This window comes from Malus domestica, chromosome 07, assembly GCF_042453785.1.
Source record: "Malus domestica chromosome 07, GDT2T_hap1".
NCBI classification, from domain to species: Eukaryota; Viridiplantae; Streptophyta; class Magnoliopsida; order Rosales; family Rosaceae; genus Malus; species Malus domestica.
The window spans coordinates 29788521-29803176 of NC_091667.1; the positions used below are offsets into that span (position 1 = coordinate 29788521).

General features: G+C 39.8%; 2 protein-coding genes and 1 long non-coding RNA gene across 3 annotated transcripts; all 3 read left to right on the forward strand.

Annotated features, from left to right (window-relative positions):
• LOC139197812 (uncharacterized mitochondrial protein AtMg00810-like) lies at positions 1-1176 on the forward strand. The gene has a single exon (XM_070825790.1). It carries the CDS (start codon positions 1-3, stop codon positions 1174-1176), a length of 1176 nt encoding a protein of 391 aa, XP_070681891.1.
• Positions 1177-5935: 4759 nt separating this feature from the next.
• LOC103432812 (clathrin light chain 2-like) lies at positions 5936-8626 on the forward strand. Its single transcript, XM_070825791.1, has 4 exons — positions 5936-6281; positions 6363-6369; positions 6756-6906; positions 7551-8626. Exons 1-4 carry the CDS (start codon positions 5936-5938, stop codon positions 7899-7901), a joined length of 855 nt encoding a protein of 284 aa, XP_070681892.1. The 3' UTR covers positions 7902-8626.
• A 3211-nt stretch (positions 8627-11837) lies between these two features.
• On the forward strand, positions 11838-12688 carry LOC108173260 (uncharacterized). Its single transcript, XR_003771428.2, has 3 exons — positions 11838-12080; positions 12352-12386; positions 12487-12688. It is a non-coding gene; the product is annotated as an uncharacterized lncRNA (long non-coding RNA).
• The last annotated feature ends 1968 nt before the right edge of the window (positions 12689-14656 follow it).

Genomic DNA, 14656 nt, shown 5'->3' on the forward strand with positions numbered 1-14656 from the left:
ATGGTGCAACCACCTGCTTTTATTGATCCAGCCAATCCTCATCACGTTTGTAAACTGCAAATATCACTCTATGGTCTTAAACAGGCACCCCGAGCCTGGTATGAAGCATTTTATGGTGCTATTCTCTCATTGGGATTTGTTTCTTCCTCATCTGATACTAGTCTTTTTATCAAGAAAAACTCTACTATTACTTTTATACTGGTTTATGTGGATGATATTATCATCACTGGGAGTTCTCCTACTGTTTGCCAATCCATCATTTCGAAGTTGCAATCTTTGTTTCTTGTCAAAGATTTGGGAGATATTCATTATTTCCTTGGCATTGAGGTTCACAGATCCTCTACCGGTCTTTTTCTTCATCAATCCAAATATGCTTTGGACTTGCTTAAGAAGATAGATATGCTTGGTGTCAAACCTTGTTCTACTCCAGTGAGTTCCGCCAAGTTGGATCATTCTGGCACTATTCTTTCCGATCCTACTCTTTATCAATCAACTGTTGGTGCTCTTCAGTACTTGACATGGACTCGCCCTGATTTGGCTTTTGCAGTGAATCAAGTGTGTCAGCACATGCATGCTCCTCGTACTATTCATCGCCAGGCTGTCAAACGGATCTTACGCTATCTTAAGGGTACTATTGACTCCGGTTTATGGTTTAAACCAGGCAATCAGTTTCTCACAGCTTGGTCTGATGCTGATTGGGCCGGTTGTCCAGTTGACCGACGATCTACTAGTGGCTATTGTGTTTTCTTGGGTCCAAATCTGATTTCTTGGAGTGCCAAGAAGCAAACCACTATGGCACGATCGTCTACTGAAGCAGAGTATCGATCTTTAGCCAATACTGCTGCTGAGATCACTTGGGTGTGTAAAATTTTGCAGGACCTTTCTTTTCCTCTTCTTCGCCCTCCTGTGATTTTTTGTGATAATCAAAGTGCTATTGCATTAGCTAAAAACCCTGTTTTTCATGCTCGAACAAAGCATGTCGAGATTGATTACCATTACATCCGCGAAAAAGTTCTTCACGATCATATCAGCATTCATCATGTTCCTACTCTCTTTCAGATTGCTGATATTTTTACTAAGTCCTTATTTGCATCTCGTTTTGCTACTCTCAGTCACAAGCTTTCAGTTTGTTCTCCTCCCTTCAGCTTGAGGGGGTGTGTTAAGGATACTGAATGACTATCTACTAATCATGAACACAATGTATCAGATTAATACCTAGATACTTAGCTTAGTTGTTAAGTTTTGGTTTGTTAGAGTTTGTTGTATTAGAATGCTTAGTCAGCATTAGTGAGTATTTATGTATAACATACACCTTGTACTGAGTATGGAATTAATGAGATTTATTCTTCAACAACTCAATCTCTCTCTAGATTCTTTCTCTGTCTAAACTCTCTCTAGAATCTTGTTTTCTTTACAGATCTTTGATCTTCAACATGATGTACCGCAGAACTCTATGTGCAGCAGCAAGGTGTGGAATACGAGGTTTGTCTATGAATTAGCTAAGACTGTGTATCGCATACACCAAGTCATGTCTCGTAATCGTCAAGTATATTAATCTTTCAACAAGTCTTCTATACACAGAGGCATCATTTAGTAATGCACCATCAGTTTGCATAAGTGTGAGATTCGGCTCCATGGGAAATTTCGTAGGCTTTGCACTAAGAAAGTCTGTATCCTCCAAAATTTCTAGAGCATATTTCCGCTGTGAGATTGTAATGCCTTTGTCTGATCGTGCAACTTCTAAGCCTAAGAAATATTTTAACTTTCCAAGATCCTTAAGCTTGAACCTTTCAAATAAGAAGCGCATTGTTGCTTCGATTTGACCCAAATCATTACCGGCCATGATAATATCATTTACATAAACAAGCAGCGCTGTGAATGAAGCACCTCGTGTTTGGATGAACAATGAATAATCCGTTCGTGATTAATGATAACCACCAGATTTAAGAGCTGTTGACAACTTCAAGAACCATTGTCTATATGCTTGCTTAAGTCCATACAACGATTTGTGTAATTTGCACACTCAAGTCTCTCCATTTCGTCCAAAATCAAATGGGAGTGACATGTATACATCCTCATGAAGGTCACCATGAAGAAATGCGTTATTAACATCGAGTTGGTGTAAATGCCACCCTTGGACAGCAGCAATGGCAAGGAGAAGATGAACTGTACCTAGCTTGGCAACATGGGCAAAGGTTTCACGGTAGTCGAGCCCTTCTACTTGGCTATAACCATTCGCCACCAATCAAGCCTTATAGCTTTCGATAGTACCATCAGGATTGGGTTTAACTTTGTAAACCCATTTGCACCCAATGGCTTTCTTGTTGGGTGGTAGTGAACGGAGCATCCAAGTCTTGTTGGCTTGGAGGGCATTGATTTCATATCTCATGGCAGCTCTCCAATGTTCATCCTGCATGGCTTGAGAAAATGTTTTGGGTTCTTTGACATGGGTGAGTGAGGTAGTAAAGGCACGATGGTTAATGGATAATTGGTCATATGTAAGATAATGAGAAATAAGGTGAGATGTACCTGACTTGCGAACCACGTTGAAGACAGATGCGGGACTAGAAGGGAGCTCAACATCAACCTGATAATCATTAAGGTGCGAAGGTGTATGTGTCGGACGGGTGGAACAACAAAGAATTGGTTCTGGAAGTGGTGAGATAGGATTGGGTGGTGGTGATATAGGATCGGATGTGGGCGAGATAGGATCAGATGGTGGTAATCTGATGATTGGAAAAGGTGGCATTGGTGAAGTGATTATGGTTGGTGTCATTGGTAAAGATGAAAGGGAATTGGTGGTTGTTGCTTGTGTTTTTTGAGTGGTATGATTTGTGGGATCAAAATCATCATCATGTCCATGGAAATGAGGATAATGGGTTCAGTGGCAGTGAAGATGTGAGCATATGGGAATTCATGTTCATGAAAAGTTACATCTCGAGATGTGAACATTTTTCCGAGTTCAATGTCATAAACCTTGTATCCTTTTTGGCTATGTGGATAACCAAGAAATATGCAGCGAGTGGCACGAACATCAAATTTGGAAGGTCGGTGTGCGTGTGTGGAGGAAAAACACAAACATCCAAAAACCCTAAGGTACGTGTATTGAGGTGGAGTACGAAACAAGAGTTCATATGGAGTTTTATCGTTGAGAACCGGTGTAAGTGTGCGATTGATGAGGTAGGCGGCGGTTAGAATGGCTACCCCCCAAAATTGTTTAGGTAATTTGGCTTGGAAAAGTAATGCTCGTGCTACGTTCAACAAATGACAGTGCTTTCTTTCAACAACCCCGTTCTGTTGAGGTGTTGCAACACAACTTGTTTGGTGGAAAATTCCCTTTGATGAATAAAAGAGTCAAGGTTAAACTCTGGACCATTGTCACTACGAATAATTTTAACAGTATACATATATTGTGTCTCAACAAGAGCAATGAAATGCATAAAAAATGTGCGTGTGTCAGATTTATGACGCATGAGATACACCCATGTGCAACGAATATAATCGTTGACGATTGTAAGGAAATAACGAGCACCAGAAAAAGAAGGGATGTGATAACCACCCCAAAAATCCATATGCAATAATTCAAAAGGTTTAACGGTGGAAATTGAGCTTAAAGGAAAAGGAGTTCTTGTTTTCTTTGCCAGTGGACAAACAAGGCAATCACTAGCATCACAAGGCTTGATTGAACTAACAAAATTTGGAAGAAAACGTAAAACTTTATGCGAGGGGTGACCAAGGCGTTGATGCCAAGAAGCAGGAGATGATGTTTGGATGACATGGTAGGTTGCAGGCTTGTAATTATCAAGGTAGTAAAGTCCTTCCTTCTCAGTTCCCGTCCCAATCACCTTCCCCGAACGTAGGTCTTGTATGACAGAATAACGATGAAGGAAGATGGTTATACAAAAGGAAGTGAGTGTGGGTTTGCTTATTGAAATGAGATTCAGACTAAAGGATAGGAGGCAAAGAACATCTGTAAGAATCAATTGGGTTGAAAAGACCATTTCCCAACATGTGTAACTTTGGCATAAGACCCATTTGGGAGTTGTACAATTCTATTATGGACAGGTATGCAAGAAGTTAACAAGGTATGTGAACAAATCATGTAGTGGGTAGCACCACTATCAAATATCCAAGACATCATTTTTCCATGTGAAGAAAAACAAAATGCTTTACGTGACAAGTCACTAAAGGTTGTAGAATTACCAACATTATGTGCCATTGCATTTGATTTGTTGGTGTTCAGCATGCTTAGGATTTGTTTGCATTGCTCCAGAGTGAACGGGAATGAGCTAGACGGTTCTAGTTTGTCCGAGGCAGAAGAGAAGACATTGTACCTCTGGAAGTATCTCTTCGTGTGTTGTTGTTGCGTTGCTCATCCTCACAAACTTTCTTGTATTTGCGGCAGTAGTCAATTGTATGACCCGTCCAACCACAAAAATCACATTTTAGATGAGAACAACATTTTTCAGTTTTGTGTCCCGTCTTGTCGCATTTTTCACACTTAGCATTTAGGTTTCTTTTTTATGTCCCCTTCCCTTGGTCGCGGTTACTCCCCTTTGCAGCAAATGTCGTTGCCTCTATTAGTACATTCCCAGCAGATACGTCTTGCTGTCGTTCCTAACGAAGGATTAAAGAGTATACTTTGTTGATTGTGGGCAAAGGATCCATCAACAAGATTTGCCCCCTAACTGCTCCAAAATTCGTATTTAATGACATCAGAAACTTGATAGTTTTCTAAATTTGCATGTAGTCACTAACGTTCTTCATGGCCCCGCAATTGCATGCGGGAATGGCAAGAAGAGCGTTGCACTCGTCCCAAAGTCCCTTGAGCTTGGTAAAATAAGAACCAACTGTCATGGTCCCTTGAACACAATCGGATATCTCACTCTTTATGTGAAATAGTTGCATGCTATTAGCCTGGGAAAAACGCTCCTTAAGTTCTGCCCAAATTTGAGATGCTAGTTCACAATATATCACGCTGGCTAATATCTCCTTAAAGATGGAACTGAGCAACCATGTTTTTACTAACACGTTGCATCGTCCCCATTGTTGCATATCTTCCTGTGAACCTTCAGCTGGTTTCTTGATAGAGCCATCGACGAAGCCCATCTTGTTCTTGGCTTGCAGTGCCATAGTCATGGCAAGGCTCCATGTGCTATAGTTGTTCTCACTTAGTGGCTACGTCACAAGGGACACTCCGGGTTGGTCTGAGTGGTGTAGGTAGAATGGATGATTAGGATCATACTTTGTCCCTTCCGAGATATGGACCTAGAGCTCGATTTCGTCTCTTTGCTGTCACCCATGGGTAGCGGCTAGGGTTTGTGTATTTGGATGTTGTTTTAGGTCACCAAGAGCTTTCTGCTATGTTACCATCAATGAAATCTTGTTTGAGTAAATACTTTCTCTTGTAATATTATTCAACACAATGTATAAGATTATATACAATAGCTATGACGTAATTGATGCTAAACTAACTACTACAATTAAGCTAGCATACAACAGAATAGGAAAATATGTTACAATTAATTTGATATTTGCTGGATTGATTTGTTACTTGAATCGTGCTGGACCTTTCCTTCTTTAACACCACCCACCGTTGAAACAACTAATATGCATGAAATAGTGAAATAAATAATCAGTGAGGGGGAAGAAATTGATCCCATGTTGGAGCTTTTTCGTTCCAATCCAAATCGAGCAGGAAGGAAGAAGTTGAGGAGGAAACATCCAACCTTGAGAACCTCATCTTCTGGGTACCGAATCGAGGAGAATTAAACTTACGAACCCAAAATCACAAAAACATCCAAATTAAAATATTGTCAGGCACCAAATGAAGGCCCAGTGAGTCGGCCTAGCCCAACATAAAGCGTGCCGATATTTTTCCTCCGTGAGTTTTTGCCTTTGGGAGCATTTCGCTCGTCAGTGCACTTGACTAATCATGGCCTCGTTCACTCAGCCCAAAGACGACTCAGTCCCGGCCACCGTGTCAACTCGCCCGTTCGACGACGACGGCTACCTGGGCTACGACCCCCGACTCTCCTCCCAGCGATTCGACTCCGAGTCGCTCAAGGACTCCGCCACCGATTTCCTTATCTTCCACGGCTCCGCCGTAGACGACGCTTTCGCCACTCAGCCGGCGTCGGAGGCCCTCTCTCCTCCGTCGATCTACGCCGAATCGAACGGCCAGGGCTTTGATGGAGGGTTTGGCGGGTCCGACTATCCGATTTTGCCGCCTCCGTCGGAGATGCTGCCTGAGGAGTGTTTCGCTCTCAGAAATGGAAGAGGTAGGGTCTCGAATTCTGATTGTTTTCGATTGAACCGATAGTTCTGTATGTCAATTAAATTTGGACTTTTGTGCAATTTAGTTGAAAGGTGTTGGTTTTGATTTGGGTTGATCTTTCTGTTGCTGAGAAATTGAGTGGAAGATGTTGGTTTTGATTTGGGTTGATCTTTCTGTTGCTGAGAAATTGAGTGGAAGTTGTTGTTTTGATTTCAGTAATTTTCAAGAATTGCATGCGTGGTGATCAGTAATCGTCTTTCTGATATCAAATCTTTATGAATTTATCGTGCCGATTGTTCGTATAAGATTGTGGAGCTGAATTCGAATTGAAAAAGGATTCGTGATTGTTGTCAAATTGTAGTTATTGACTATCAGAAAGTGATTTTATGTTTGTATTGGAGGTGGTGGGAGAAATAAATGGTTGAATTCTGTGAGGTTGTAAGGGAGTTATAATAATCCGAGCTTTTGTGACATTCAGGCAGAATGCGATTCATCCCGAGAAGGAGAAGAGAGAAAAGGAGTTGTTGGTTCAAATAATTGAGGAAGCTGATGAATTCAAGGTGGGATTCTACCAGAAGAGGAAGATCACTACTGAAAATAACAAGGCTGCTAACAGGGAAAGGGAGAAGGTTTGATCAATTTAGCTTTCCAAAATATTATGATCGGCACAGTATTTTGTTTCATTGAGCTCTTCTAGTAATGTCGATTTCAGACTTTACTGCCTCAGTTTTAAGTTTTTTGTTGGAATGCATATGAAGATTCTTTCAGCTGATGCTTATAGTTTGTTTATTTCATTTAACTTTCGTTTTTGAATTGCTGATTCATTGAATAATTGAATACTTGATTGAAATAGGCGTTGAAGAAGAGCCACAGATAGTTGACATGTAGCTCGCGACATCCACTCAGCTTGGTTATTGATAACTTTTTACAAGATCGTAACTTTTATTCTCTCTGCTGGGACTGAACTTTTCTGAATTCAACTAAGTGATGGTCACAACTGTTAAAGGATTCGCTATGCAAATCTACAATGTTTCCCTGTTAGGCTTCATTGCAAAAGAAATACTACTAATATTGGTCGTGTTAATGGTTTTCTGAACTCTAGTCCTTTTAGCTAAACATTTTGGAATTGAACTTTCTCGCAACTTTATGGTTTTCTTTGCCTTTAATATCCATATTGATCTCTCTGGCATCTAACTTCTAAGGTATGAAGAAGCGAGGAGTTAACTTGCATTTCTGACATATTGTTTTGAACTTATAGTTTGGCGTTTCTCAGCTGTTCCTGGCTAATCAAGAGAAGTTTCATGCTGGGGTAGACAAGAACTACTGGAAGGCAATTGCGGACCTCATCCCCAATGAGGTGCCAGCAATAGAGAAGAAGAGAGGGAAGAAGGATATGGAAAGGAAGCCATCCATTCTCGTTGTCCAAGGTCCAAAGCCTGGAAAGCCAACCGAGCTTTCGAGGATGAGGCAGAGACTTTTAAAATTGAAGCATAATACACCTCCCCACCTTAAGCCTTCACCTCGAGCCCCAGCTCCCACCAAGGATGCAAAACCGAGTACTTCTGCTCCCCCCAAGGCTGCAGTTGTGGCGGCTACCCCCGAGGCTGTAGTTGCTGTTTCGTAATTTGCCTGGCATTCTTTGTGAGGCGTATCTCATAGAAACCCAGTATTTCCATTACAACATTGTGGAGTTTTTCTTGTTTAGTTGGACATTTCCTGATGGGTATATTCCGTTCTTAGTTTTTATTGTTCCGATTGGCGATGGAATTCTCAGTGGATTGTCGTCTCCTTGAAGTCTGGGATGACCGAGATCGATTGATTCAGCATCATCGGAAATCATTGGGGCTGGATCAGAAACTCCCCCAACTGCGAGAGCCAAATCACGGCGTAACAGAGAAAGTTCATGGCGGACGGGTGCCAGACTTTCACGGAACGCAGCACGCACTGAAGCTTCAAAGGAGTCTGAAACTTGCGCGGCCATGACAGCGAGATGATAGGATCACAAATCTCAGGACCCTATCTCAACCTGCAAGCTGCAATAGAAATGGTAAATGGAGAAGATGAAGTAGAAGGGAGCAGGGCTCCAATATATTTTTGTGTTTGCATTTTTTTCTGTAAAAACTGTTCTGATTACAATACTGAGAACTCCATTGCGGCTGCAAAACAAGGATCAAGTTTTGAAGCAGAAGTGATATGCATGAACAGAAGCAAAACAAAAACTTGCAGCAAATGTAGGTGTCGATGAAAAACATTGTAAGTTGACTCAAAGACATAGAAAGTTAAAGTTAACAGGAGGAGTAAACTTTGGAGTCCAAATTGGTTGCTCAAAGTCTACGGAAACTTCTTGGATATCTCTGTCGTTGCCTTCGCTTTATGACTCATAGTAATTTTTATATATCATAATCTATTAGAATATTCAAATTAAAATTTGAATGGAAATTATGGCCAGATCCTCTCTCTTAATGAAACTCTAATCATGGCCGTCCCGCAGGGGAGAAGTGAATTAGTTGGGTGAGAAGATTTAAAAAAATTAAGACTGATTGCTGGCCACATGATCTGCATTAAGGGCCAGGATTGTAGTTTTTGGAAAGAATCTGGCGAGAGAGATTCGGAGAGGATCTGGATCCGTGAAATGGTACAGACCTTTGGGTTTGGCACATAACTCTTCTAGTGTTACTTGCTGTGAGGAAAATGCTGAGCCCCTTTCGTTGGAACCCTATTTCTGTCCCCCGGCAAAACATGTCCAATTCAATTCAACGATAGCCATCCTTCTCCTCCTCACGCGCTGTTGTTTATTTGCTTAATCTTTCTCAGCTTCCGCATTGTCAGTTTTGCTAGCGGTGGTTTTCTTTTTTTTCTTGCTGAAATGGGATTATCTCCACATGTGGTTCTTCTTTTTCTTGTCATAGAGATCGAAATGAAGATAAGCTTGGGCCATGAATATCCATCATTCAGTAAGCAGAAGTAGGAATTCTGGTGATTAAATTATGCAAGGCAGAGTGACGTAACAAGATGCAGGTTATGAGTTGGCAGGACAATATCTTACTTTGATAAACATCATGACCAAGGGTTTCGGGTTGCCGAACAATTACTTGACTTCTTCACACCATGCCTGAAGCGCATAAAGAAATTATGCAGCAAACTGCCACGAATAAGACCATAATGTATGCTTTTCGCAGACGATATAGTGTTGATAGATAAAACTCATGAAGGAGTAAATGCGAACCCTTGGAGAGAAGGGTTGGAATCTTAAGGTCTGCGCCTAAATCGGTCAAAGACAGAGTATATGGATTGCAAGTTCAGTGCAAATGAAGGCTCAAATAAGTTAGGGGTGAGGATTGGAGATCAGGAAGTACCAAAGAGCAACTGTTTTCGCTATCTAGGATCTATCTTACGAAAGAACGGAGAGTTGGATGGAGACCTTAAACATAGAATACAAGCTGGATGGATGAAATGAAAGAGTGCATCCGACGTGTTGTGTGACTGTCGTATGCCACTAAAACTCAAGGGAAAAATTTTATGGGCTGTCAATAAGGCCGGCAATGCTTTATGACACATAATGTTGGGCGGTAAAGTATCAACACATACATAAAATGGGTATAGAGGAGATGAGAATGCTTCATTGGATGTGTGGGCACACGAGAAAGTATAAGATTAGGAATGAGGATAACCGAGGTAAAGTAGGAGTAGCCAAAATTGAAGGAAATATGAGAGAAAATCAGTTATAGTGGTTTGGACATGTGAAACGAAGGCCTACTAACACTCCGGTTAGAAGATGCGATTACAGGACCAAGGTTCAGGGCTGAAGGGGTAGAAGAAGACCTAGAAAGACATTTGAATAGATTCTAAGAAAAGACTTAGAGCACTTGGATCTAACGGAAGACGTGGCACAAAACCGAGCGCAATGACGTTCTAAGATTCATATACCCGACCTCACTTAGTGGGAAAATGCTTTTTTGTTGTTGTTGTATACTATGAAAAATATTATGTTAATCTTTTATTTTGACGCTTACAATATTGTTCATGTCTGCAATTCTGCAAATGTAACTCAAGAGTCTAGAAAGCTTATGAAATAGGCCCGAATCCTTGACTTAGTACTCGAACAAAATCAGTTGGATCGCGTCCTGCTTAGGCCGTGATCATATGAATTCTAGGAATCCAGGTTCCAGTTAGTACATCCCTTACTAGGCATAGTCCTTCAACATGTCCAATATTCATCCGCTCTCGGCAAATCTGCAGAACAAGCAAATCTTTGCCTTTGATCATCATGGACCTTTCCTATTGTTTGCAGTATTACTATGTGTGCTGCTTTCGTTTACTTGAAGAAGCACGGGATCACATATTTCTTCAACCAGTTCAGGCAAAGCTATCCGAGCGAACTTGTGCAGGTTCAGACCATCTTTGAAAATTTCATATGTAGGTCACTTTCCAATAAGCATCTTCAACAACAGGATTCCCTAACTATGCATATATACGCATGCAATAATTATAGCTCTTGATATTAAGTGCGTTTGGTAATTAAGTTGACGCAAAAACTCAAAAAGAACATGAATGATTTTCAACGTCTATGATTTCAAGAGACTCTCTCATGGGACTGGGAGACGTGCATGACCTACATTTATGGAATAATTGGAATAATTTTTAATTGGTGATGTATAAGCATTTATTGAACTGGTCACGTCACTAAACTATGTATTGGTTGCAACTTGCAAGACAGAATTTATGTATAATGAAAGCTGCATTAGCTAAAAGACACAACTGATTATTGTTAACATTAGATAATTTGAAAGAAACAATTGAATACTTTATAGAAGAAGGTGTTGGAGCAATTTAAGAAAATACAAAAATAATATAAATTCTTACGATAATAAGAATCAAGAAGTCACAACCAAATTAAATTTGATACACTAAAACCATGGTCTAAAATATCCATAATATCCCGATATTTCTATCGAAATTTCCGTATTTTTTTACTACCGATATTTTTTTGAACTACCGATATTTCCGATATCATCGATATTTTAGATCTTGCTAAGTCACTCATGTATCTTACCATACAATGTATAAAGTGTAAAATATTGTACTAATTCATTATATATAAATGATTATGGTGTGTTAAACTTCTTTTATTAATTACTACATATTTTCTACACTCACAATATTTGTTAACTCGCTATATAATCAACTTAAATCAGTTATATCTATCATGCAATGCATTTCCTTCCAATTTTTTGTGATAAACTAATAGATAATTGACTAAATAAACATCCTGCAAAGTTTCAATAAAAATTTCCAAGTTTTTCTTACAATTTTCGTAGTTTTTATTCAATTTTTATCAATATCGATAATATCCCGATATTTCCATCAAAATTTCCGTGTTTTTGGACTACCGATATTTCCGATATCATCGATATTTTATACTTGACTAAACCACAAAACTAGCTGATTCACTGTTCACAAGCCAGTTTGCTTCCCGTTTTATCCCTGTTAAATTTTATTTATTACCTCTCTGCAACAGTCAGAGAAAATATATATACGCTTTATTTTTTTTTTCTTTTTTCTCTTCCCCCTTCGCTCCTCACCAACTCCGACTTGCCGTTCGAACGAGAAATCCAAAAATCGACGTTTTCTGGCGGCTGGCACTGCAACCACAACAATTCGACTCAAGAGAGTGCCAACAACAACATTCGAGCTTTGCATGCTCGAATCTACCCTCGACCGAAGAGTTCCATAAGCCCAGCTTGGGGTGTTTATTTTTCCGGCCAATTTCAGGCCTTTCCGACCTTTTTTGGGTCCGGAGAAGGTAATATTTTTCTTGTACACCCTCGAATTATCTTAGATTGTGAGCTAATCGGGGTCTGCAAATTTTTCCACGGTATCACCATCCTAGATCCCAAAAATTTATTTACAAATATCCTTTTTCGCAATTCTTTTCTTGATTTCTTGATTTTTGCATACCCCTTTCTCAATTGAACCGAACCATAGCATTAGAAAAAAAAATGTAATTATTAGGGTTTTTTTTTTGGTAATTTTTCCGATTTTGGAAATTTGATGGTGTTTGTGTACCGTTGCAGGTGATTGCCAAAGAGTCTCTCTACTGACTGCACAGGTATGAAAACAATAGTCCTGACATCACTGCTATAATTCCTTGCTAATTTGTCGTCATGGTTAAGATTATTGTTTCAATCGGGTTGTGTTTTTGTCATAAGGAGGATTTCCGCAGGGTGAGAGGAATTGGCTGAAACTCATAAACCAGTCATCGGTGGAATTGAATGTTAGGAGCAAAACTATTTTTCATTAGATAAGGAGTGAGAAATGTTGAATGCTATCAGTTCTCATATGCTGCCTTGACATGAAAACATAAATATTGACGAGAAGTGAGCAATGTTGAATGCTATCAGTTCCCACTCAGATACAGACTTCTCAAACTTGTGCAACTCCCTAAGCTTTGTGGAATCTCACCAGATAACTTGTTTTCAGAAACATCCAAGAAAACAAGATGCTGTAAGTTACCTACTTCCATGGGAATGGATTCAGTAAATTTGTTTCTAGATAGATCCAACGCAACAAGTAAATTGATGACTTGTTTTGGAATTGGACCGCTAAGATTGTTGTGGGAAAGATCCAAATATAACATAAGCCTGCAGTCTCCGAGACTTTGTGGTATGCTGCCTTGTAACTGGTTTGACTGGAGATACAAACTGCTTAATGAAGTAAGATTTCCTAGCGATGATGGAACATTACCTGACAATTCATTCGAATGTAGAAATTGTTAAAACCAAGAATGAACGTTTGACAGAAATGTATATTTGATCAAGCACACAAGAACTGGGAGAATATTTCTTATTGAATTCAAGAGCATACAATGGCATTAAATAGCCATGCAAAACAAACTGGAAAGGAAATCATAACCCACGTTTACACAACCCTAATTATGTGGTACATGACTAGTGATAGAAACAAACTAAACAAGTGTATTCCTCAAAGTTAGGGATTATTATCCACTACTTGAAACAAACCTACAAACCAGGAAACCCAACCCTATCAGCTTGGTAACCCTAAAAACTTCAACATCCTCCCTTAAACTGATTCCTATTAGCAAACAATTTATACTTGGATATAAACAAATACCCAACAAGTCACGTAGCTTCAGGAACACATCAAGCTTCAGAGGTTTAGTCATTATATCTGCAACTTGCTCTTGAGTATTGCACTGAACCAACTGCACAACTTCATCTTTGGTGAGCTGACGAAGAAAGTGAAATCGCACATCTATGTGTTTGCTACGGCCGTGCATCACAGGATTCCTTAAAAGCTTAATTGTTGAGCTATTATCATAGTATATTGTGGTAATCTTACATTGATCACGACCAAGCTGCTGCAGGATTCTCCTTAACCACACTGCTTGACACGCACTTGATGCTGCAACAATAAATTCAACTTCGGTAGTAGACAAAGTGACCACTAGTTGTTTCTTCGAAGACCATGACACTGCCCCTGAGCTCAGCATAAAAACATACCTTGAAGTACTCTTCCTATCATCCTGATCACCGGCATAGTCATTGTCTGTAAACCCAAAAAGCTCCTCGTTTCCTCCCTTCCTGTAGAACATCCCAAGATTGATTGTGCCCTTCAAGTATCTCAACGCCTTTTAGCTGCTCGTAGATGAATTTCAGTTGGACGCTCCATATATCTTGTAATACCCTGAAAAATGTAAATATAGGAATTGGGTATTCATAATTATGAATATGTAAAAAGAATTGGGAATTTATATTAATTCATAAAATTTTAGTTTTAAATTAAACTAGTTACGAGGTTTAAAGTTTGGATATTAATTATTGAAGATATGTAGACCCTTCAAGGTCAAAATTTCTGTTTTTGAATAAAGCTCGATCTCACGAACCCGTAGGCGCAAACGGAACGCAATTTGGAGATATAACGAAGAAGTTATTAACGCTTAAAGTCGAGGGTAAAATTGTAAATTTATCATTTATAGAATGCTCCAGATTTTTGGAGCCAAATTTGGAAGGCCACGTGTGTGGCCCAGATTAAAAGTAAGAAAAGTTAGGCGGTGGAGATGGAAGATAAAGGAGAGAAAGGAGGGAGAGATGAGCCAAGGAGGAAAGGGGGAGATAAGAGAGTGACCAATGAGAGAAGAGAGAAAGGAGGGGAAAGGAGAGGAAGGAAGTGCACTAGATCCTTCGACCCGGTTCTATGCCATCGACCTGACCCGGCTTTCTCCACCTCCTCCGGTGGCTTTTCGTCGGTTTTTCCGACGAATTATGTTACCAAACCATCTTAAAAAGGTTCCATGACCTCCCCTTGACTGATTCTATCATAAATTAGATAGATATTGACCCTGAAACTGTGCAAAACCCC